This window comes from Moschus berezovskii, chromosome 2 (assembly GCF_049115385.1).
Source record: "Moschus berezovskii isolate FMDL1 chromosome 2, NW_MosBer_1.0, whole genome shotgun sequence".
NCBI lineage: Eukaryota > Metazoa > Chordata > Mammalia > Artiodactyla > Moschidae > Moschus > Moschus berezovskii.
The window spans coordinates 101,454,717-101,481,339 of record NC_142461.1 but is presented as its reverse complement, the minus strand read 5'-3'; the positions used below and the strand labels follow the sequence as shown (position 1 = coordinate 101,481,339).

The following is a 26,623-nucleotide window of genomic DNA, read 5'->3' as shown; positions in this document are numbered from 1 at the left end:
TACCTAATGATATGGAGCATAGTTTGAAGTGCTTATTGGTTATATATCTTCTTTGGACTTTCGCCCTTTAAAATTGGTTTGTCTGTTTGTTGTTGAATTGTAAGAGTTGTTCATGTGTTTTGAATACTACATCTTCATCAAAAACAGTTTGAAGTCTTAAGTGTTGTGCTCTAATAGTGTCCCCCGACATTATTATCAGTTTGCAATAATAAAATCTTAAAATTAATAAATAAGCATAGGAAATAGGATGTCCATAGGGAATTTATTGTTAATGAAGAGTCAAATAACAAAAAAGTGTTGTGATAGAAAACCATTTTAAAGTATAGGTGTATACATTCATTACACAGTAATTACAGTATGTGTACCTATTTAAATGTCTTTGAAGCTTTTTAAAAAGTTAACAGAATGATGACTTTGTGAAAATACTTAGAATCAGATGGCTTTGTACCTAGACCATACTGTGAAAGTTGTTTTTGTATCTCTAGTAACTTATTTCCTTTATAATTTGTAATTTACTCTTTCTTCCTGAAAGTTCTGGTGAATTTAGAATCTTATCATTCCTTTTTCACAGTAAAATTTAACAATACCTTATCACAGAGAAGCACATGACAATGTAATATAATTTTAGGTTTCAGCAAAGAATGTTGCAAAACATAAGAGAGCATAGTAAAAACAATTGATAGGAATAGAATTCTGTTCTCTGATAGCCAGATAAATAAAGTATAAGAAATTCTTAGAGGATTCCATCAATGACCTGAAATAATTTTTGAAAAAGTGAGTCTTGTGCTTAGTAGTTATGATAATTTTGAAGTACAATTAAATAAGTTTTGTAACTATCAGGCTCAAGCTAAAATTGAAATGTAATTTAATTTCTGTGGTCTAAAAGCTGAATTAGGAAGACCATTATTGTAAATGGAAACAAATGTTGCATACTGTCTAGTAAGTAAGGAATTGGCTGTGCGTTTGTGTTTAAGATTTGGAAAGTTAGTGAATTCAACAAATTACAGAATAAATTAGTAAGTAAATAGATTAAATTTTTTCTGCATCATCCTAAAGTATTTTATTTTTTGCAAAATTATAAAGGATCAAGAGGCTAACATTAATCTTCTACAAGTGCTACTTTAAGCTACAGTGAATTTCTGTTAGTCTTGAACTCTGAGAAAAAAGCAGACTCTTCCTCAAAACAGTTAATTGCAGTAATAAAGAATTGAAATTGAGTCTAGAAAAAAGTGCTTTAGGAGTCAATTTGAGTATGCAATAATGAATTTTACTTTTGTGATGCATAACTATTTTATTTGCATTTACTTTTGTGGTACAACTGTTAAAGCGGTTCCTACTTGAATGTGAATAGGAATTTTGTTCAACATTCATCATACAAAAATGGAGAAGGAAGTGGCAACCTACTCCAGTATTCTTGCCTAGAGAATTCCTTGGACAGAGGAGCCTGGTGGGCTGCTGTCCATAGGATTGCAAAGAGTCGGACACGACTGAGGCAACTTAGCATGCATGCATGCATTGGAGAAGGAAATGGCAACCCACTCCAGTATTCTTGCCTGGAGAATCCCAGGGACAGAACGGCCTGGTGGGCTGCTGTCTATGGGGTCACACAGAATCGGACACGACTGAAGCAACTTAGCAGCAGCAGAATCACGCAAAGAAAGTTAATTTGCAGTAAAGTGTATTGATTGGAGTGTTAGGAAGCAAAGTGATATTATCTATTATGTCTGACACTTAAAAATTATTTTTAAGGAGTCAAGCAGTCTCACATCTATTTTCAGTGAACCTTTTGTAAATGTACAGTAAAGGAACTTTCTATAGATTTGAGTATCTGTTGGAACCTGTTGCTTTTATCCTAGAGTAATAGTTCTTTTCTGGGATTGTGTTAATGAAAATAGAGACAGTTTTAGGTAGAAAATAACTCCCTATATGTATTACTACATTTGCATCAAGAATGTCCACAAAGGAATTACTGGTATAAGAGATCTTTGACACTAAAAGAGATATGTCTTAAGACATTTGTGAGTCCATGAATTTGTGAACTCTACTAAAGCCTTTAATATTGCAATCAAAAAGCATAAAGTATGAAAGATGAAGAGCAAGAAAGTCTGAGATGTGATACTAGACAAGCAGTAAGTCCATTGACTAGCCACGTGACTTTTACTGCAGTGTGGCCTCTGTTTATACCTAGGCCTCTGGGATATTGGAAATTGCTACCTATCTTGGAGTGTGGAATTGCTGTAGATGATATAATGGTAAAAGCATGGAATGACAGATGACAAGGAACTGTTGTATATTATGTCAGTTCTTACCCTTCTATTCAACTAATTATCAATCATAGATTCTTAATTGGGAATGAGGTTTATCCAAGAGGTCCCTCTTCCTTTTGATCTCGTCTTTCCAAGAAACCATGAAAGCATGTGAGACACTTTTATCATTTTTTATTTAAAAATTATAATATCGAAGATGGCAGAGGAATAGGACGGCGAGACCACTTTCTCCCCCACAAATTCATCAAAGAACATTTGAACACTGAGTAAAGTCCATAAAACAACTTCTAAATGCTGGCAGAGGACATCAAGCACCCAGAAAAGCAGCCCATTGTCTTCAAAAGGAGGTAGGAAAAAACAAAAGATAAAAAGAGAGACAAAAGAGGTAGGGACAGAGCTCCGTCCCGGGAAGGGAGGCATAAAAAAAGAGAGAAGTTTCTGAAACCAGGAAACACTCTCACAGGCGAGTCTGTGGCGAGCCTTGTAACCTCAGAGGCCTACACAACCGGGAGAAAAAGAAATAAATAATTAAACCTCACAGCTTACGAGTCCAATGGTAACTCCCAGCGGAGAAGCAGAGCAGACGCCCGCATCCGCCATTAACAAGTGGGGCCTGGGCAGGGAGGAGCCAGCTGAACTGCTTAGAGAAGACCGGGCCTGAATGCCGCAAGGGCAGTCTGGGGGAGCTGACTGGAGATAGCAGAACAGACTGTGGGGTAGCTACCCCGTGAAAAGGCGAAAAGCCCTAACTTAAGACTCTGCCAGCCCCGCTCACAGAACAAAGGACTGAGCAGAGCTAGCTGGCTGCGGACAGCCCATCCCCTGCCGAGAGAGGCAGGGGAGGGCAGTCAGAGCCAGAAGGGGGCAATCACAGTCCCAGAGAGGCTGCTGCTGCTGCTAAGTCACTTCAGTCGTGTCCAACTCTGTGTGACCCCATAAACAGAAGCCCACCAGGCTCCCCTGTCCCTGGGATTCTCCAGGCAAGAACACTGGAGTGGGTTGCCATTTCCTTCTCCAATGTGTGAAAGTGAAAAGTGAAAGTGAAGTCGCTCAGTCACGTCCGACCCTTAGCAACCCCATGGACTGCAGCCTACCAGGCTCCTCCATCCATGGGATTTTCTAGGCAAGAGTACTGGAGTGGCTTGCCATTGGCATCCGATACCAAACTGCAGGCAGGCTTCAGTGTTAACCAAGACGTTTTGGGTTTCTGGCTGGTTAACATCCACCTGAGAAGCTGCGCCGGTTGTATACACAGAAAACTGAGCAGGAGGGACTGGGGAGGTGATAAGTCACAGCGACTGTGCTCGCCAAACACCTGGTCACTTGAGCTGCTTGGTCCAGGGAAGGCACAAAACGCAGGCCCAACTGAGTCTGTGCCTTTGTGGAGTACCCGAGTACCTGAATCTGAGTGGCTTAGACCTGGAACAGGCATGCAACCCATTGCCGGCCTCAGACAGTTATCGCACAGCAACTTAGAGCCTGTGCAGTGTAGACTGGGACAGCACACACACCATGAGTGGGGGCAAACCCAGTGTGGCCGGGACACTGCAAGCACTCCCCACAGACGCCAGAGATATTTCTCTGCAGTGTTCCTCCCTTCCCAGAATAGGACTGAACAAGTGAGCCTTAAAAAGTGTCCACCACCACCTGCTAGTGTCAGGGTGGAAATTAGACACTGAAGAGACCAACAAACAGAAGCTAAAACAGAGGGAACCACCTTGGAAGTGACTATACAGGTTGTCCAAAGTCACTCCAAACCTATTGACATCTCATAACTCATTACTGGTCACTTCATTGCACTCCAGAGAGAAGAAATCCAGCTCCACCCACCAGAACACTGATACAAGCTTCCCTAACCAGGGAACCTTGACAAGCCACCCGTCCAACCTCACCCATCGCAAGGAAACTCCACAATAAAGAGAACTCCACAAACTGCCAGAAGACGGAAAGACCACCCAAACACAGCAATATAAGCAAGATGAAGAGGCAGAGAAATACCCAGCAAATAAAGGAACAGGATAAATGCCCACCAACCCAAACAAAAGAGGAAGAGATAGGGAATCTACCTGATAAAGAATTCCAAATAATGATAGTGAAATTGATCCAAAATCTTGAAAGCAAATTGGAGTTACAGATAAATAATCTGGAGATGAGGACTGAGAAGATGCAAGAAAGGTTTAATAAGGATCTAGAAGAAATAAAAAAGAGTCAATATACATTGAATAATGCAATAGATGAGATCAAAAACACTCTGGAGGGAACCAACAGTAGAATAACGGAGGAAGAAGATAGAATAAGTGAGTTAGAAGATAGAATGGTAGAAATAAATGAAGCAGAGAGGAAAAAAGAAAAACTAATTAAATGAGGACAATCTCAGAGAACTCTGGGACAATTTTAAACACCCCAACATCCGAATCATAGGAATCCCAGAAGAAGAAGACAAGAAGAAAGACCATGAGAAAATACTTCAGGAGATAATAGTTGAAAATTTCCCTAAAATGGGGAAGGAAATAATCACCAAGTCCAAGAATCCTAGAGAGTCCCAAACAGGATAAACCCAAGGTGAAATACCCCAAGACACATGTTAATCAAATTAACAAAGATCAAACACAAAGAACAAATATTACAAGCAACAAGGGAAAAGCAACAAATAACACACAAGGGGATCCCCATAAGGATAACAGATGACCTTTCAATAGAAACTCTTCAGGCCAGGAGGGAATGCCAGGGCATACTTAAAGTGATGAAAGAAAATAACCTACAGCCCAGATTACTGTACCCAGCAAGGATCTCATTCAAATAGGAAGGAAAAATCAAAAGCTTTACAGACAGGCAAAAGCTGAGAGAATTCAGCATCACCAAACCAGCTCTCCAACAAATGCTAAAGGACCTTCTCTAGACAGGTAACACAGAATGAGTGTATAAACTCGAACCCAAAACAATAAAGAAAATGGCAACCGGATCATACTTATCAATAATTACCTTAAATGTAAATGGGTTGAACGCCCCAACCAAAAGACAAAGACTGCCTGAATGGATACAAAAACAAGACCCCCATATATGTTGTCTACAAGGGACCCACCTCAAAACGAGGGACACATACAGATTGAAAGTAAAGGGCTGAAAAGATATTCCATGCAAATAGAGATCAAAAGAAATCAGGAGTAGCAGTACTCATATCAGATAAAATAGACTTTAAGACAAAGGTTGTGAAAAGAGACAACAAAGGACACTACATAATGATCAAAGGCTCAATCCAAGAAGAAGATATAACAATTATAAATATTTATGCACCCAACATAGGAGCACCACAATATGTAAGACTAATGCTTAAGAAGTATGAAAGGGGAAATCAACAATAACACAATAATAATGAGAGACTTTAATACCCCACTCACACCTATGGATAGATCAACTAAACAGAAAATTAACAAGGAAACACAAAAGTTAAACAATACAATAGACCAGTTAGACCTAATAGATATCTATAGGACATTTCACCCCAAAATAATGAATTTCACCTTCTTCTCAAGCGCACACGGAACCTTCTCCAGGATAGATCACATCCTGGGCCATAAATCTAACCTTGGTAAATTCAAAAAAATTGAAATCATTCCAAGCATCTTTTCTGACCACAATGCAGTAAGACTAGATCTCAATTACAGGAGAAAAACTATTAAAAATTCCAGCATATGGAGGCTGAACAACACACTGCTGAATAACGAACAAATCATTGAAGAAATCAAAAAAGAAATCAAAATATGCATAGAAACAAATGAAAATGAAAACACAACAACCCCAAACCTGTGGGACACTGTAAAAGCAGTGCTAAGGGGAAGGTTCATAGCAATACAGGCACACCTCAAGAAACAAGAAAAAAGCCAACTAAATAATCTAACTCTATACCTAAAGCAACTAGAAAAGGAAGAAATGAAGAACCCTAGGGTCAGTAGAAGGAAAGAGATCTTAAAAATTAGGGCAGAAATAAATACAAAAGAAACAAAAGAGACCATAGCAAAAATCAACAAAGCCAAAAGCAGGTTCTTTGAGAGGATAAATAAAATTGACAAACCACTAGCCAGACTCATCAAGAAACAAAGGGAGAAAAACCAAATCAATAAAATTAGAAATGAAAAGGGAGAGATCACAACAGACAACACAGAAATACAAAGGATCATAAGAGACTATTATCAGCAATTATATGCCAATAAAATGGACAACGTGCAAGAAATGGACAAATTCTTAGAAAAGTATAACTTTCCAAAACTGAATCAGGAAGATACAGAAAATCTTAACAGACCCATCAGAAGCATGAAAATTGAAACTGTAATCAGAAATCTTCCAGCAAACAAAAGCCCAGGTCCAGATGGCTTCACAGCTGAATTCTACCAAAAATTTAGAGAAGAGCTAACACCTATCCTACTCAAACTCTTCCAGAAAATTGCAGAGGAAGGTAAACTTCCTAACTCATTCTATGAGGCCACCATCACCCTAATCCCAAAACCTGACAAAGATGCCACAAAAAAAGAGAACTTCAGGCCAATATCACTGATGAACATAGATGCAAAAATCCTTAACAAAATTCTAGCAATCAGAATCCAACAACACATTAAAAGATCATACATCATGACCAAGTGGGCTTTATCCCAGGGATGCAGATTCTTCAATATCCGCAAATAAATCAGTGTAATACACCACATTAACAAATTGAAAAATAAAAACCATACGATTATTTCAATAGATGCAGAGAAAGCCTTTGACAAAATTCAACATCCATTTATGATCAAAACCCTCCAAAAGGTGGGAATAGAAGGAACATTCCTCAACGTGATAAAACCTATATATTACAAACCCACAGCAAACATTATCCTCAATGGTGAAAAATTGAAAGCGTTTCCCCTAAAGTCGGGAACAAGACAAGGGTGCCCACTCTCACCACTATTATTCAACATAGTTTTGGAAGTTCTGACCACAGCAATCAGAGCAGAAAAAGACATAAAAGGAATTCAAATTGGAAACGAAGAAGTAAAACTCTGTTTGCAGATGACATGATCCTCTACACAGAAAACCCTAAAGACCCTACCAGAAAATTTATAGAGCTAATCAATGAATATAGTAAAGTTGCAGGATATAAAATCAACACTTGCATTCATATACACTAATAATGAGAAAATAGAGAAATTAAGGAAACAGTTCCATTCACCGTTGCAACGAAAAGAATAAAATACTTAGGAATATATTTACCTAAAGAAACAAAAGACCTATATATAGAAAACTATAAAACACTGGTGAAAGAAATCAGAGAGGACACTAATAGATGGAGAGATATACCATGTTCATGGATTGAAAGAATAAATATTGTGAGGAAAATGAATATATCACCCAAAGTAATTTATAAGTTCAGTGCACTCCCTATCAAGCTGCCAACGGTGTTTTTCACAGAGCTAGAACAAATGATTTCACAATTTGTATGGAAATACAAAAAACCTCGCATAGCCAAAGCAATCTTGAGAAAGAAGAATGGAACTGGGGGAATCAACCTGCCGGACTTCAGGCTCTACTACAAAGCCACAGTCATCAAGACAGTATGGTACTGGCATAAAGACAGAAATATAGATCAGTGGAACAAAATAGAAAGCCCAGAGATAAATCCATGCACCTATGGACACCTTATCTTTGACAAGGGAGGCAAGAATATTCAATGGAGAAAAGACAGTCTCTTTAACAAGTGGTGCTGGGAAAACTGGTCAGCCACTTGTAAAAGAATGAAACTAGAACACTCCCAACACCATACACAAAAATGAACTCAAAATTGATTAAAGATCTAAATGTAAGACCAGAAACTATAAAACTCCTAGAGGAGAACATAGGCAAAACACTCTCCGACATAAATCACAGCAGGATCCACCATGACCCACCTCCCAGAATATTGGAAATAAAAGCAAAAATAAACGGGACCTAATTAAAAGCTTCTGCACAGCAAAGGAAACTCTAAGCAAGATGAAAAGACAGCCTTCAGAATGGGAGAAAATAATAGCAAATGAAGCAACTGATAAAGGATTAATCTCCAAAATATACAAGCAGCTCCTTCATCTCAATTCCAGAAAAATAAACGACCCAATCAAAAAATGGGCCAAAGAACTAAACAGACATTTCTCCAAAGAAGACATAAAGATGGCTAACAAACACATGAAAAGATGCTCACCATCACTCATGATCAGAGAAATGCAAATTAAAACCACAATGAGGTACCATTTCACGCCAGTCAGAATGGCTGCTTTCCAATAAATGCTGGAGAGGGTGTGGAGAAAGGGGAACCCTCTTACACTGTTGGTGGGAATGCAAACTAGTACAACCACTATGGAGAACAGTGTGGAGATTCCTTAAAAAACTGGAAATAGAACTGCTATACGACCCAGCAATCGCACTCCTGGGCATACACACCAAGGAAACCAGAATTGAAAGAGGCACATGTACTCCAGTGTTCATTGCAGCACTGTTTACTATAGCCAGGACATGGAAGCAACCTAGATGTCCATCAGCAGACGAATGGATAAGAAAGCTGCGGTATATTTACACAATGGAGTACTACTCAGCAATTAAAAAGAATACATTTGAATTAGTTCTAATGAGGTGGATGAAACTGGAGCCTATTATACAGAGTGAAGTAAGCCAGAAAGAAAAACACCAATACAGTATATTAACACATATATATGGGATATAGCAAGAGAATAACGATAACCCTGTATATGAGACAACAGCAGAGACTCGGATGTGTGGAGCAGTCTTTTGGACTCTGTGGGAGAGGGCGAGGGTGGGATAATTTGGGAGAATGGATTGAAACATGTATACTATCATATGTGAAACGAATCTGATGTGGTTGGGGGTTCCCCACCTCAACACTCTGGATTTAAGAGGCCGTTCCTTATGGAAGTGTATAAATTAGCCTGGGATAGAACCTGCATCCTGAATTTACTAATTAAGAAATGAGAAACCAGAACTATAAAGGTGGCATAGAAATACAAGAAACTATTCTTAAGTAATCTTTTAAAACTTTGAACAAAGTTACAGATTTTATCATTTGTTATAAACTGGTATATATAATTTAACCAGAACCATAAGAAAATTAGTATTGTGTGAATTCTGAAGCACTTTCAACATGTTGTAGGAATAATGTGGACTTTCTTGAGTTTTACACATTCATAAGTAAATGGTCTGTATCTTTGTTGGTTTTCTGTGAGCTGCGGTTTCTGGGAAGTGAGCAGCTCTCATTCCTGTAACTCTTGTAATCCAGTCATTCGTGTGCCTCCTTCATGTGGATTCAGTACGGCTGTGGTGCTGTTATCCCTCTGATAGGAACTCTAACTTGGTGTAAAGCCCCAAAGGTCTGTTGCTGCTGCTGCTGCTGCTGCTAGGTCGCTTCAGTCGTGTCCGACTCTATGCGACCCCATAGACGGCAGCCCTGTTACTTATTTTTATTTTATATTGTACTATATTTTATTTACAGTGTTGTGTTTGTTTCAGGTGTATAGCAAAGTGATACAGTCATATATATATATATGAATTAACAAAAGCAGCTCCCATCTTTTGATGGGGTGCTCATGGTTTAAAACATAAATGGCATTATTTTGAGAGAGGGATAACTTAGGTATGGTATTGGGTTTTTTTTCTTTTTGCAGCTTGAGGCAGTTATAAAATAACTTAATGTAGCTTTTTACAATTGTGTATTCTATAGTATTTTTTTATTTGGTGATATTTTAACTGTTAATGTTTTTGGCATTGTGCTTTGTACCATTTATTAAATAAAAATTAAAAAAGAAAAAATTATAATATCAAATTATTATGTCAAATGCTTTTTAAAACATTATGTACCAGCTGTCTTAACACCCTCAGATTTTGGAAGTTTCATGTTTCAATTCCTCGTAATACTTCCTTATGTAGATTTTCTCTCGTTGCCTAACTGCAAATATTGTTAAGTAATACAACATTTACCATTTTTTCTGTATATACAACTTATGTGAAATTGACCTTTTAAATATGCAGGCCTGTGCACTCACAGGCTTTTGGAGTGGACATACCCTTCCAGGTCAGCAACTGCTCTTAAACTGACCTCCCCACTTTGCAGTGAGTACTTGTGGGGCATTTTGAGGTCTCCTTTTTTCAGGCCTATCAGATGTCCTGTTGCTTCCACACTGATAGCAATTACAGATCTTATGGATGTTGGTGGTTTATCTTCTCCCACTTATTAATATGTTGTGTGGCTCATGAAGATACTTTGCTACCTTGTTTTGCTGTTAATGCCCGTGGAATTTGATTTTGCTATCTAATTGCTTTGCTTTTCATGAAGGGATTCAGAGAAATGTAAAAATTACATTGCTCCTATCATCATCTTTTCCAAATCCTTAAAAAAATCCTTGTGTTTCTTTTTATGTCTTATTTTCTCTTGATCATTCTAGTCAGAATTTGTTTAATAAAATTTATTTTTAAATAATGAAGAATTCAATGTTTTTTTCTCCAAGAAACCAGCTGTTGATCCTGTTCTGCCACAGGGCAGTACAGAGGTGACTCTGTGACCAGCATCATGGGCTGTGATGGTTGGTTAGCTCCAGGCAGTAGCGCTTTCCTGTTACTCTGCCTCCAGCTGGTACTGGTGGTGCTGCTTTGGCGATGGTATTTACAGGACAAAGTTGGGAGGAAAGAGGGCTCCAAGTAGAAACGTATTTCTTCCATTTGTGTATACAAATCTCTGCTTTAAACTGTGTCCCATCCCTTACTCTGGAACTCAGTTACTTCTGTTTTCTTGAGGGTTTTTGGAATTTTCTATCTTTAATGATTGTGTCTTGGCACCATCAGTTCAATTATGCAGCATTCCCAGCATTGGGAAGGGGTGGAGAAAGGCGACAGAGTTGATGGCCTATTTAATGTGTCGTCTGCTAAGTACCAGATGCCCTTTCAGAGTTACAGCAAATATAGCGAAATACTACCCATTAACTCACACTGAGGGTTTGCTAGCCCTCACCTGGTAAGGGTCTTTTCTTTCTGAGCAATTAAGTTTAATAACATTGACTTCCAACCCCCAACACAAAAGGAGGTGTTTTCCTGTGGCTAAGTTCTGTGGATATGATTTGGTAACTGCTGGTAAAAGAGGGCATTTTTAAACAACATTAAAATTGGGCAGGATAGCACACAATTTAACCTTTCATTTTATAGTACATTTTGAAATAGGGTTTCTACACACACTGTTAGGATTCCCTGATAACTCAGTTGGTAAAGAATCTGCCTGCGATGCAGGAGACCCTGGGTCAATTCCTGGTTGGGGAAGATTTGCTGGAGAAAGGGACAGGCTACCTGCTCCAGTATTCTTGGGCTTCCCTTGTGGCTCAGCTGGTAAAGAATCCACTTGCAATGTGGAAGACTGGGTTTGATCCCTGGGTTGGGAAGATGTCTTGGAAGAGAGAAATGCTACCCACTCCAGTATTCTGGAGAATTCTGGACTGTATAGTCCATGGGATCACAAAGAGTCGGACCTGACTGAGCAACTTTCACTTCACTTCACATCCTCTACTAATAAGCATTCTAAATATTAGCACACATGTATATTATTTTTGACAGGAAAAAAATATGTTTTTTAGAATATTAAATACCTCTATATTCTTATTACATGTAATATATTATCCCTTTAAATGAGATGATCACTATCTAATTATAAATGTGTTGTGATGTTTTTTTAAAAAAATATTTTAAAAATCTTCAATTTGGTTTCAGTGAATTCCATAGGAAGGACATCCCTTAAGATGCAGGCAGTTGCTGGGTTGACTTCCCACACTTCCATAGATAACGGTCAGTGAATGCAAATAGATGTAAACAGTTTGTTACTCATGGGACAGCAAGCAGCATGAGCTTCATCCTCAGATTGGTCCCCCTCTGCCCCTAAGTCTTGTGTGTCATAGCTGAGGAACCCTGAATTTATGATTCCCACCCCCCAATATGATAAGGGGACTGCTAGCAAAGTAGTCCAAGAGGAAGATGTTATCTTTGTAGGTCTTAGAACACACACCTGCCCTTTGACTAGGAGGGAGACAGAAGCTTTCAAGGAAGTTTGCAGATATCCTTGAAAAGATTGTCAGATTAAAAGATGTAAAAGGGTGTTTAAACACTATATGGAGAATTACCTTCCAATCAGAAAGAAAGTTGATACTGCTTTTTGTGAAAACTATGAGGCATTCTGAAATGGAGTTCTTTTTTCTACCCATTTACCCACTGCCCCCACCCAGAAAAAACCTCTACCTAAAATAGAACTGACAGCTGATAAAAATACAAACAGCTAAATAACACTGCTTTTCCTAAACTTAATTATATTTATCTTCCTGAAACTAAAAATTAATTTTTGAAACGAGATACAAGTAGAACTACAGATGAATGAAGCTTACATGTACAGTTTTGGACAAACAGATGAGTTTTATTTGATACTGTGTCTTGTATCAGTTCAGTTCAGTTGCTCAGTTGTGTCCAACTCTGACCCGATGGACTGCAGCACGCCAGGCCTTCCTGTCCATCACCAACTCCTGGAGTTTACTCAGATTTATGTCCATCAAGTCAGTGATGCCATTCAACCATCTCATCTTCTGTCATCCCCTTCTTCTCCTGCCTTCAATCTTTCCCAGCATCAGGGCCTTGATATCAAATGAGTCAGTTCTTCAAATCAGGTGGCCAGAGTTATGGAGCTTCAGCTTTAGCATCAGTCCTTCCAATGAATATTCAGGACTGATTTCCTTTAGGATGGACTGGTTGGATCTCCTTGCTGTCCAAGGGACTCTCAAGAGTCTTCTCCAACACCACAGTTCAAAACCATCAATTCTTTGGCGCTCAGCTTTCTGTATAGTCCAGCACTCACATCCATACATGACTACTGGAAAAACCATAGCTTTGACTAGACGGACCTTTGTTGGCAAAGTAATGTCTCTGCTTTTTAATATGCTGTCTAGGTTGGTCATAACTTTTCTTCCAAGGAGCAAGCGTCTTTTAGTTTCATGGCTGCAGTCACCATCTGCAGCGATTTTGGAGCCCAAAAAAAGTCAGTCACTGTTTCCAGTTTCCCCATCTATTTCCCATGAAGTGATGGAACCAGATGCCATGATCTTAGTTTTCTGAATGTTAAATTTTAAGCCAACTTTTTCACTCTCCTCTTTCACTTTCATCAAGAGGCTCCTTTAGTTCTTCTTTGCTTTCTGCCATAAGGGTGGTGTTATCTGTATATCTGAGGTTATTGATATTTCTCCCAGCAATCTTGATTCCAGCTTGTGTTTCCTCCAGGCCAGCATTTCTCATGATGTACTCTGCATAGAAGTTAAATAAGCAGGATGACAATATACAGCCTTGGTGTACTCCTTTTCCTATTTGGAACCAGTCTGTTGTTCCATGTCCAGTTCTAACTGTTGCTTCCTGACCTGCATACAGATTTCTCAAGAGGCAGGTCAGGTGGCCTGGTAGTCCCATTGTATAAGAATCAGCAAATAATAAACTAAGTTTCATAAGGTTTAAAAATATAAGATGGAATTCTTATATTAAACTGATATTTATAAATGATCTTTGAGGAAACTTTGTTTTCTAAATTAACATATAATAGGCTTTTCTAATTTTGTGTAGTATATTAGTGTTTGGGCAATCTGAAATTCTTGAGGAGCTTTCAGAATCTAAAGTTACTTAGAATAATCTTTCTATTGATGAGTTGTTTTAATCATACAGTATTCTGTACTACAAAGATTCATTAAAGAATTTGTAAAGAGAAGTTTCCATGTGGTAAAACAATATTTCTGAAGATTTTTGGTTATAGTAGATAAAATTTTACTCTGTTGAAGACTTGCATAAAGCTTATACATAGTTCTCCAGCCCTAACAGAATAATTTCTTTTCAGAATCTCTAGGGCTGCGTAGTAAAGTTCTAAGGAAAATTGAAGAACTGAGGACAAAGGTGAAAACCCTTTCTTCTGAAATTCCTGATGAATTTATATGTCCAATAACTAGGGAGCTTATGAAAGATCCTGTCATCGCATCAGGTATGTGTGATGCTATTCTAAGTTTCAGGGTGTATTATGTACTAAGTGAGTAAATAGTGTGGATCACAGAAATTTGTTTAAATGTTTAAATTTTTCAAAATTGCCATTACATTTCTCACAAGTAGTGAGACAAGTAGTTGTTTTATTTAATAAAACAAGTAGTTGTTTTATTCTTTTTAAAAATTCCTTAGATCTGAGGTGAACTGTTGAACACTGTGTATTTCTTTTTCTGTAATTGGAGTATAATTGCTTTACAATGTTGTGTTAGTGTCTGCTGTACAACAAAGTGTTTCAGCTATATGTATACATATTACATATATCCCCTCCCTCTTGAACCTCCCTTCACCACTCTCCAATCCTACCCTTTAGGTCATCACAGGTACCACGTTGAGCTCCCTGTGCTATACAGCAACTTCCCACTAGTGTACGTGTGTGTGTGTGTGTGTGTGTCAATCCTGATCTCTCAGTTCATCCCGCTGTCCCCTTCCTCCCACTGTGTCCACATGTCCATTCTCTTCATCTGCGTCTCTTTTCCTGCCCTGCAAATAGTTCATCTATAGCATTTTTTCCCGGATTCCACATATATGCAATAATATAGGATACTTGTTTTCTTTTCTGACTTACTTTACTGTGTATGGCATACTCTAGGTCCATCCATATCTCTACAAATGACCCAATTTCATCCCTTTTTATACCTGAGTAATATTCATTGTGTGTGTGTGTGTGTGTGTGATAAATGTATCACATATTTATCAATTCACGTGTCAATGAGCATTTAGATTGCTTCCATCTCCTGGTTATCGTAAATAGTCCTACAGTGAACATTGGGGTATATGTCTTTTTGAATTATGATTTTCCTCAGGGTATATGTGCAGTAGTGGGGTTATTGAGTCATATGGTAGTTATATTTTCAGATTTTTAAGAAACCTCCAAACTGTTTTCCACAGTGGCTGTATCAATTTACATTTCCACCAACAGTGCAAGAGGGTTCCCTTTTATCCACCTCCTCTTCAGCATTTATTGTTTGTAGATTTTATGATGATGGCCATTCTGACTAGTGATATATCATTGTAGTTTTGATCTGCATTTCTCTAATAACTAGTGATGCTGAGCATCTTTTCCTGGGTTTGTTGGCCATCTGTCTTTGATTTCTCCATCAAATCTGAATGAGAGTATTGCTGGATAGAATATTCTTGGTTGTAGGTTCTTCCCTTTCATCACTTTAAATATATCATGCCATTCCCTTCTGGCTTGTACAGTTTTTGTTGAGAAATCAGCTGATAGCCTGTTGGGAGTTCCCTTGTATGTTATTTGTCATTTTCCCCCCATGTTGCTTTTAATATTTTGTCTTTAATTTTTGTTAGTTTGATTACTGTGTGTCTCGGTGTGTTCCTCCTCGGGTTGACTATTTCCTTTCCACTGTTCAGGCATTTTTCAGCTATCTTATTAAATACTATCTCCTGTCCTTTCTCTCTTCTCCTCCTTCTGCCTCAGTTACTCTGTTACTGATTCCCTCTTGTGTATTATTCATCTCTGTTTGTTTGTTCTTTAGTTTTTCTAGGTTTTGGTAAACATTTCTTGTATCTCCTCCATTGTTTTCCCGAGATCCTGGATCATCTTCACTATCATTATTCAAAATTCTTTTTCTGGAAGGTTACCTATCTCTACTTCATTTAATTGTGTATAGTCTGAAGCCAGGAAGGTTGATTCCTCCAGCTCCATTTTTCTTTCTCAAGATTGCTTTGGTTAAATGGCGTCTTTTTGTTTCCATACAAATTATAAAAATTTTTGTACTGGTTCTGTGAAAAATGCCCTTGGTAATGTGATGAGGAGTGCATTAAATCTGCCAATTGTTTAGGGTAGTCTAGTCATTTTTACAGTATTGATTCTTTCAATCCAAAACATATCTCTCTGTGTTATCTTTCATTTCTTTCATCAGTGTCTTACAGTTTTCTGCATACAGTCTTTTGTCTCCATAGGTAGGTTTATTCCTAGGTATTTTATTCTTTTTGTTGCAGTGGTGAATGGGATAGTTTCCTTAATTTCTATTTCTTATTTTTTTTGTTGTTGTTAGTTTATAGGAATTCAAGGGATTTCTGTGTATTGATTTTGTATCCCATGACTTTACTAAATTCACTGAATAGCTCTAGTAATTTTCAGATGTTATCTTCAGGGTTTTCTATGTATAGTATTGTGTTGTCTGCAGACAGTGACAGTTTTACTTCTTTTTCAGTCTGGATTCCTTTCTTTTTCTTCTCTGATTGCTTTCGCTAGGACTTCCAAACTACATTGAATAATAGTGGTGAGAATGCACACCCTTGTCTTATTCGACCTTAGAGGAAGTACTTTCAGTTTTTCACCATTGAAAATAATATTTGTTGTGGGTTTGTTTTATATGGCCTTTATTGTTTTGAGGTAGGTTCCTTCCATACCAATTTTCTGAAGAGTTTTTTCATAAATAGGTGAAGTCTGTCAAAAGCTTCTTCCACATTTTTTGAGATTATCATATGATTTTTATCTTTCAATTTGGTAATATGGTGTATCACATTGATTTGTGTATATTGAAGAATCCTTGCACCCTTGGGATAAACTTAACTTGATCATAGTGTATGATCCTTTTTATGTGTTATTAGATTTGGTTTGCTGGTATTTTATGAGGATTTTAGTGTCTGTGTTCATCAGTGGTCTGTAATTTTCTTTTTGATATCTTTTGTTTAATTTTGGTATTGGGGGATGGTGGCCTCATAGAACGAGTTTGGTAGTATTCCTCCCTCTGCAGTTTTTGGGAAGTGTTTGAGAAGAATAGGTGCTAACTGCTCTCTAAAAGTTTGATAGAATTCAACTATGACGCCATCTGGTCCTGGACTTTTGTTTGTTGGAGGATTTTTAATTATGGTTTCAATGTTACTACTTGTGATAGTCCATTGATATTTTCTGTTTCTTCATGGTTCAGTCTTGGTGGGTTATACCTTTCTAAGAATTTGTCCATTTCTTCTGGGTTGTCCATATTATTTGCATGCAGTTGCTTGTAGTAGTCCCTAAATGATCCTTTGTATTTCTATAGTGTCAGTTGTAACTTCTCCTTTTTTCATATTTAATATTATTGATTTGAATCTTCTTCCTTTTTTTCTTGATGAGTTTGGCTAAAGGTTTATCAATTTAATCTTCTCAAAAAATCAGCTTTAGTTTTTTGATCTTTGTGGTTGTTTTCTTCGTTTCTGTTTCATTTATTTCTTCTCTAACTGTGGAGTTTTTCAGGTCTTCTTTCTCTAGTTGTTTTACATGTAAGACTAGATTGTTTATAGCAGATTTTTCTTGTTTCTTGAGGTGATAGTTGGTTATGTTTATGTTGTCATTTGTTGCTATCTATTTTTCAAAATTTCCTCTTTGATTTCTTCTCTGACTTTTTGAGTATTTAGTACTAAACAAATGTGTTTGTGTTTTTTGTAGTTTTTTTTTATTTTTCCTGTAGTTGATTTCCAATCTCATAGTGGTGTGGTTAAAAAAAGATGCTTGATATAATTCCAATTTTCATAAGTTTACTGAGGCTTCATTTGTGACCCAAGATGTGATCTATCCTGGAGAATGTTCCATGTGCACTTGAGAAGACAGTGTTCAAGCACTTGATGTTCAGGCTGGTTTTAGAAAAGTCAGGAACCAGAGATCAAATTGCCAACATCCACTGGATCATCAAAAAAGCAAGAGAGTTCCAGAAAAACATCTATTTCTGCTTCATTGACTATGCCAAAGACTTTGACTGTGTGGATCACAATAAACTGGAAAATTCTGAAAGAGGTGGGAATACCAGACCACCTGACCTGCCTCTTGAGAAACCTGTATGTAGGTCAGGAAGCAGCAGTCAGAACTGTACATGGAACAACAGACTGGTTCCAAATAGGGAAAGGAGTATGTCAAGGCTGTATATTGTCACCCTGCTTATTTAACTTATATGCAGAGTACGTCATGAGAAACTCTGGGCTGGATGAAGCACAAGGTGGACTCAAGATTGCCGGGAGAAATATCAATAACCTCAGATATGCAGATGACACCACCCTTATGGCAGAAAGTGAAGAAGAGCTAAAGAGCCTCTTGATGAAAGTGAAAGAGGAGAGTGAAAAAGTTGGCTTAAAGCTCAACATTCAGAAAACTAAGATCATGGCATCTGGTCCCATCACTTCATGGCAAATAGATGGGGGAACAGTGACAGACTTTATTTTGGGGGGTTCCAAAATCACTGCAGATGTTGATTGCAGCCATGAAATTAAAAGACGTTTACTCCTTGGAAGGGAAGTTATGACCAACCTAGATAGCATATTAAAAAGCAGAGACATTACTTTGTCCACAAAGGTCCGTCTAGTCAAGGCTATGGTTTTTCCAGTGGTCATGTATGGATGTGAGAGTTGGACATAAAGAAATCTGAGAACCAAAGAATTGATGGTTTTGAACTGTGGTGTTGGAGAAGACTCTTGAGAGTCCCTTGGACAGCAAGGAGATCCAACCACTCCATCCTAAAGGAGGTCAGTCCTGGGTGTTCATTGGAAGGACTGATGTTGAAGCTGAAACTCCAATCCTTTGGCCACCTGATGCAAAGAGCTGACTCATTTGAAAAGACCCTGATGCTGGGAAAGATTGAGGGCGGGAGGAGAAGGGGATGACAAAGGGTGAGATGGTTGGATGGCATCACCGACTCAATGGACACGAGTTTGGGTGGATTCCGGGAGTTGGTGTTGAACAGCGAGGCTTGGTGTGCTGCGGTTCATGGTGTCACAAAGAGTCAGACACGACTGAGCGACTGAACTGATCGGAGCTGAAGTGATAATGAATTGCTATAAACTTCCCTCTTTGAAATGCTCATGCTGTGTCCCGTAGGTTTTAGATGGTTGTGTTTATGTTTTCATTTGTTGCTATTTTTTTTAATTTCCTCTTTGATTTCTTCTCCGGTTTTTTGAGTATTTAGTACTAAACAAAAGTGTTTGAGGTTTTTTTTTTTTTTTTTTTTTTTTTAATTTTTTTAAATTTTTCCTGTAATTTGTTTCCAATCTCATAGTGTTGTGGTAAAAAAAAGATGCTTGATATAATTCCAATTTTCTTAAATTTACTGCGGCTTCATTTGTAACCCAAGATGTGATCTGTCCTGGAGAATGTTCCATGTGCATTTGAGAAGAAAGTGTATTCTGCTGGGTTTGGATGGAATGTCCTATAAATATCAATTATGTTTATCTGATCTAATGTTTCATTTAAGGCTTGTTTTTCCTTATTAATTTTCTGTCTGGATGATCTGTCCATTGGTGAAAGTGGAGTGTTAAAGTACACCACTATTACTGGGTTACTGTTAGTTTGTCCTTTTATGGCTGTTAACATTTGCCTTTTGTTTTGAGTTGCTCCTGTATTGGGTGCATAATATTTAAAATTGTTATATTTTCTTCTTGGATTGATCCCTTGATCATTATGTAGTGTCCTTCCTTCTGATATGAAGTCTGTTTTTTCTGATATGAGTATTGCTACTCTAGCTTTGATTTCCATTTGCATGTAATATCTGTTTCCATCACCTCACTTCCAATCTGTATGTGTCCCTAGATCTGAAGTGGGTCTCTTGTAGACAGCATATATAGGGGTCTTGTTTTTGTATCCATTCGACCATTTTGTATCTTTTGGTTGGAGCATGTAATCCAGATCCATTTAAGGATCCATTGATATGTATGTTCCTATTACCATTTTCTTAATTGTGTTGGGTTTATTTTTGTAGGTCTTTTTCTTGTTTTGCACATAGAGAAGTTCATTTGTCATTTGTTTTAAAGCTGGTTGATGGTGCTGAATTCTCTTAGCTTTTGTTTGTCTGTAAAACTTGATTTCTCTGTTCCATTCTGGGTAGAGTATTCTTGATTGTCAGTCTTCCCTTTCATCACTTTACATATACCCTCGCAGAGTATTCTGACCTACAGTGTTTCTGGTGAAAAATCAGCTGATAACTTTATGGGGATTCCCTTGTTCCTTGCTGCTGTTAATATTTTTTCTTTGTATGTAATTTTTGTTAGTTTGATTACTATGTCTCCTTGGGTTTCTCCTGTGTGGGAAACTCTGTGCTTCCTGCACTTGAGTGACTATTTCCTTTCCCATGTTAGCTAAGTTTTTGACTATAATCCTTCAAATATTTTCTCAGACCCTTTATCTTTCTCTTTTTCTTCTGAGACCCCTATGAAATAAATGTTAGTGCATTTAATGTTGTCCCAGAGGCCTCTGAGACTGTCCTCATTTCCTTCTTTTTTCTTTATTCTGCTCCTCAGTGGTTACTACCATCATTCTATCTTCAGGTTCACTCATTTGTTCTGCTTCAGTTATTCTGTTGATTCGTTCTGGCATATTTTTCTTTTCAGTTCTTGTGTTGTTCATCACTTTCTGTCTGTCCTTTAGTTCTTCTAGGTCATTGTTAAACATTTCTTCTGTTTTCTTGATCCATGCCCCCATTCTATTTCTGAGATTTTGGATCATCTTTACAGTACTTTGAATTCCTTTTTCGGTAGGTTGCCTATTTCCTCTTCATTAATTTGGTCTTTGGTTATTACCTTGCTCCTTCATCTGTACCATATTTTTGGATGTCTCTTTATTTTTTGATGGGGGTGTGGTCTGTATTTCTGTCTTGCTCATTGTTTGGCCTAAGGCATCCAGTACAGGAGTTCGCAGGCAGTTGGGTGGAACCAGGTCTTGGTACCAAGATGAGGACCTCTGGGGAATCTCTTGCTGATTAATATTCTCTGGGGTCTGAAGTTCTCTGTTAGTACAGTGGTTTGAATTTGGTGCTCCTGCCACAGGAGCTCAGGCCCAAGTCTTGCCTGAGAGCCAAGACCCTGGTTACTCAGGGATTCTGCCCATCTCCTTAGGTGTTCGAAGTCCCCCACCAGCACCTTGTAGGTGCCCTAGTTGTAATGAGATGCAAACTCTGCATTGTTTTACTTTGGCATCATGAAGGAAGTACCTGTTTGAACCTTTGGGGTGAGGTGCCATTACTCTGTGACCCTGATTAGAGGGGATTAATGAGTCCCTGGAGCATTAGAGATTACGTGATAGGTGTTGTGAGCCAAGTCCTTACAGATGAGTCTGAAGGGAGAAACCTTTGCACTGGGGCACCTGGGTGTCTCTCATCCCAGGGCTCCTTGCAAACATTATATATTTCTTAATGAATAATATTGGATAGAACAGGTTTGGATAAGATTAGAGAAAAAGGAATATGTTTTACAAACTTAACTGAAACTTGTGAAATATGTATTTTGTTACTGGAATATAACATCAAAATATTGTTTTCTGAGAGAGATTCCTGAGATCTGTTATTTGTCTATTATGAATTTAAAAACCTTTACAGAAATAAGAATTTAGAGATTGTAAAGTTACATCTTTCTGCATGGTTTCCTAGTCTTTGTCAATAAACATAGACATACATACTTTATGTAATTATAATCAGCAGATCTGTAGTAAGTTGTGCTTTCATTTTTGACTATTCTGAATATTGACTTAGTCTACATAATTTTCATTTTTAATAACTTTATTCCATCATGGCTTAGTGCTGCAGTTTAACTCTTCTGCTATTTGGTGTACATATATGTTTGAGAAACTTTATATTGTCAATAGCCATGCACTGCTCGGGCTTCCTGGGTGGCTCAGATGATGAAGAATCCTCCTGCAGTGTGGGAGACCTCGGTTTGATCCCTGGGTTGGGAAGAACCTCTGGAGAAGGGGATGGCAACCTACTCCAGTATTGCCTGGTGAATGCCCATGGACAGAGGAGCCTGGCGGGCTACACTCCATGGGGTCACAAAGAGTCTGACACGACTGAACGACTAAGTACAGCACTGCTGTCTTGGTAGTTGTTTCATTGTGTTACCAATTATTTAGTGGTGTTTTCATGGCATGTATGCCCCAAAGCAGAGTTAACCTATCAGAGAATATCTTATAATCATTAAAAAGAACAGTTTTGATAGTTCTTGTCAGATTTGTTATTAGATTGTTTCCTAGAAAACAAATTTTAGAGTGCTACCAGAAATGTATTTAAGTGTACCTGTTTTTCCAGTTTTGTGATCATTGAGATTTAGAACTCATTTATTTTTGTAAATTTAATAGTTGTTTGCAATCTACTTTTATTGCTGGGGAGGCAATACTTTTTTCTACATGACGGGTTACCATTTAAATATGACTTGGTAAACAATATAAATTACCTTAGTTCAGTTCAGTCACTCAGTCGTGTCCAACTCTCCGCGACCCCATGAATCACAGCATGCCAGGCCTCCCTGTCCATCACCAACTCCAGGAGTTCACTCAAACTCATGTCTACAGAGTCGGTGATGCCATCCAGCCATCTCATTCTCGGTCGTCCCCTTCTCCTCCCGCCCCTAACCTTTCCCAGCATCAGAGTCTTTTCCAGTGAGTCAACTCGTCGCATGAGGTGGCCAAAGTATTGCAGTTTCAGCTTTAGCATCAGTCCTTCCAATGAACACCCAGGATTGATCTCCCTTAGAATGGACTGGTTGGATCTCCTGGCGGTACAAGGGATTCTCAAGAGTCTTCTCTAACACCACAGTTCAAAAGCATCAATTCTTAGGCGATCAGCTTTCTTCTCAGTCCAACTCTCACATTCATACATGACCACGGGAAAAACCATAGCCTTGACTAGACGGACCTTTGTTGGCAAAGTAATGTCTCTGCTTTTCAATATATTATCAAGGTTGGTCATAACTTTCCTTTCAAGGAGGAAGCGTCTTTTAATTTCATGGCTGCAATCAGCATCTGCAGTGATTTTGGAGCCCAAAAAAATAAAGTCTGACACTGTTTCCACTGTTTTTCCATCTATTTCCCATGAAGTGATGGGACCAGATGCCATGATCTTTGTTTTCGGAATGTTGAGCTTCAAGTCAACCTTTTCACTCTCCTCTTTCACTTTCATCAAGAGGCTTTTGAGTTCCTCTTCACTTTCTGCCATAAGGGTAGTATCATCTCCATATCTAAGATTATTGATATTTCTCCCAGCAATCTTGATTCCAGCTTGTGCTTCTTCCAGCCCAGCATTCCTCATGATGTACTCTGCATATAAGTTAAATAAGCAAGGTGACAATATACAGCCTTGACGCACTCCTTTTCCTATTTGGAACCAGTCTGTCGTTCCATGCCCAGTCCTAACTGTTGCTTCCTGACCTGCATACAGGTTTCTCAAGAGGCAGGTCAGGTGGTCTGGGATTCCCATCATTTCAGAATGTTCCACAGTTTATTGTGATCGACACAGTCAAAGGCTTTGGCATAGTCAATGAAGCAGAAATAGATGTTTTTCTGGAACTCTCTTGCTTTTTTGATGATCCAGCGGATGTTGGCAATTTGATCTCTGGTGCCTCTGCCTTTTCTAAAACCTGCTTGAACATCTGGGAGTTCACGGTTCACATATTGCTGAAGGCTGGCTTGGAGAATTTTGAGCATGACTTTACTAGCGTATGAGATGAGTGCAATTGTGCGGTAGTTTGAGCATTCTTTGGCATTCCCTTTCTTTGGGATTGGAATGAAGACTGACCTTTTCCAGTCCTGTGGCCACTGCTGAGTTTTCCAAATTTGCTGGCATATTGAGTGCAGCACTTTCACAGTATCATCTTTCAAGATTTGAAATAGCTCAACTGGAATTCCATCACCTCCACTAGCTTTGTTCGTAGTGATGCTTTCTAAGGCCCACTTGACTTCACATTCCAAGATGTCTGGCTCTAGGTCAGTGATCACGTTATCGTGATTATCTTGGTCGTGAAGATCTTTTTTGTACAATTATTCTGTGTATTCTTGCCACCTCTTCTTAATATCTTCTGCTTCTGTTAGGTCCATACCATTTCTGTCCTTTATCGAGCCCATCTTTGCATGAAATGTTCCCTTGGAATCTCTAATTTTCTTGAAGAGATCTCTTGTTTTTCCTATTCTGTTGTTTTCCTCTACTTCTTTGCATTGATCGCTGAGGAAGGCTTTCTTATCTCTCCTTGCTATTCTGTGGAACTCTGCATTCAGATGCTTATATCTTTCCTTTTCTCCTTTGCTTTTCGCTTCTCTTCTTTTCACAGCTATTTGTAAGGCCTCCTCAGACAGCCATTTTGCTTTTTTGCATTTCTTTTCCATGGGGATGGTCTTGGTCCCTGTCTCCTGTACAATGTCACGAACCTCCGTCCAGAGTTCATCAGGCACTCTATCTATCAGATCTAGTCCCTTAAATCTATTCCTCACTTCCACTGTATAATCATAAGGGATTTGATTTAGGTCATATCTGAATGGTCTAGTGGTTTTTCCTACTATCTTCAATTTAAGTCTGAATTTGGCAATAAGAAGTTCATGATCTGAGCCACAGTCAGCTCCTGGTCTTGTTTTTACTAACTGTATACAGCTTCTCCATCTTTGGCTGCAAAGAATATAATCAATCTGATTTCGGTGTTGACCATCTGGTGATGTCCATGTGTAGAGTCTTCTCTTGTGTTGTTGGAAGAGGGTGTTTGCTATGACCAGTGCGTTCTCTTGACAAAACTGTTAGCCTTTGCCCTGCTTCATTCCGTGCTCCAAGGCCAAATTTTCCTGTTACCCCAGGTGTTTCTTGACTTCCTACTTTTGCATTCTAGTCCCTTATAATGAAAAGCACATCTTTTTTGGGTGTTCGTTCTAAAAGGTCTTGTAGGTCTTCATAGAACCGTTCAACTTCGGCTTCTTCAGCGTTATTGGTAGGGGCATAGGCCTGGATTACTGTAATATTGAATGGTTTACCTTGGAAACGAACACAAATCATTCTGTCGTTTTTAAGATTGCATCCAAGTACTGCATTTCGGACTCTTGTTGACCATGATGGCTACTCCATTTCTTCTAAGGGATTCCTGCCCACAGTAGTAGATATAATGGTCATCCGAGTTAAATTCACCCATTCCAGTCCATTTTAATTCACTGATTCCTAGAATGTCGACGTTCACTCTTGCCATCTCCTGTTTGACCACTTCCAATTTGCCTTGATTCATGGACCTAACATTCCAGGTTCCTATGCAATATTGCTCTTTACAGCACCGGACCTTGCTTCTATCATAGGTCACATCCACAACTGGGTATTGGTTTTGCTTTGGCTCCATCCCTTTATTCCTTCTAGAGTTACTTCTCCACTGATCTCCAGTAGCATACTGGGCACCTACTGAATGGGTAATTCCTCATTCAGTATCCTATCATTTTGCCCTTTGTTACTGTTCATGGGGTTCTCAAGGCAAGTATACTGAAGTGGTTTGCCATTCCCTTCTCCAGTGGACCATATTCGGCTGTGGTCCATGTGATCAGATCAACTAGTTTCCTGTGATTATGATTTCAGTGTGTCTGCCCTCTGATGCCCCCTCGGAATACCTACCGGAATACCTTGAGGAGATACCCCTCCTCCAAGGTAAGGTACAGCTCCAGCAAAGTGCAGCCGCTGTACCTTACCTTGGAGGAGGGGTATCTCCTCAAGGCCGCCCCTCCTGACCTTGAACGTGGAGTAGCTCCTCTCGGCCCTCCTGCACCCACGCAGCCACGGCCTGTTGGATGTGGGGCAGCTCCTCTCGGCCGCTGGCCCTGGCCTCAGGCTTGGGGTAGCTCCTCTGGCCGCACCGCTTTGCCTGGTTGGTTGCGCCAGGCCCGGCGTCTCTCGCGTCTGCGCCGCCGGGGCCGGCGTCTCTCGCGTCTGCGCGGCTGGGGCCGGCGTCTCTCGCGTTCTCTCGCGTGTAGGGACTTAAATATTGCCCTTATATTTTTTTTCTGCATTATTAGTGAAACTAATCACATGGACGGAGAAGGCAATGGCAAGCCACTCCAGTACTCTTGTCTAGAAAATCCCATGGATGGAGAAGCCTGGTAGGCTGCAGTCCGTGGGGTCGCTGAGGGTAGGACACGACTGAGCGATTCACTTTCACTTTTCACTTTCACACATTGGAGAAGGAAATGGCAACCCACTCCAGTGTTCTTGCCTGGAGAATCCCAGGCACGGGGGAGCCTGGTGGGCTTCCGTCTATGGGGTCACACAGAGTCGGAGACGACTGAAGTGACGCAGCAGCAGCAGCAGCAGCAGTCACATGGAATCTTATTTTGTTAGTATTGTTTTAATATATTTGATGGCTTCTACTTGCTCTGAACTTTTGTAGGCAGAAGCATTTTTATTTATACAAGTGTAAACATTTTCTTCTAGTTTTTAAAAAATGCTTAGTTCTCTTGCATTTGGGATTTTATGTTTGCTCTGAGGTATGATTGAACCAGAGTGTATCTTTCTATTTTCTGCAGATATTCTCTTTTA

At 39.0% G+C, this 26,623-nt stretch overlaps 1 protein-coding gene across 4 annotated transcripts in view; it reads left to right on the top strand.

Annotated features, from left to right (window-relative positions):
* WDSUB1 (WD repeat, sterile alpha motif and U-box domain containing 1) overlaps positions 1–26,623 on the top strand; it is a 79,671-nt gene that overhangs the window by 35,143 nt on the left and 17,905 nt on the right. For 3 of the 4 annotated variants that reach the window (XM_055397100.2, XM_055397097.2, XM_055397098.2), the window contains one exon: positions 14,182–14,322. The exons of the other annotated variant lie outside the window; for it this stretch is intronic. In XM_055397100.2, coding sequence (XP_055253075.1) covers positions 14,182–14,322 — 141 coding nt within the window. The remainder of the gene's footprint in view (positions 1–14,181; positions 14,323–26,623) is intronic. 4 annotated transcript variants of the gene reach the window in all.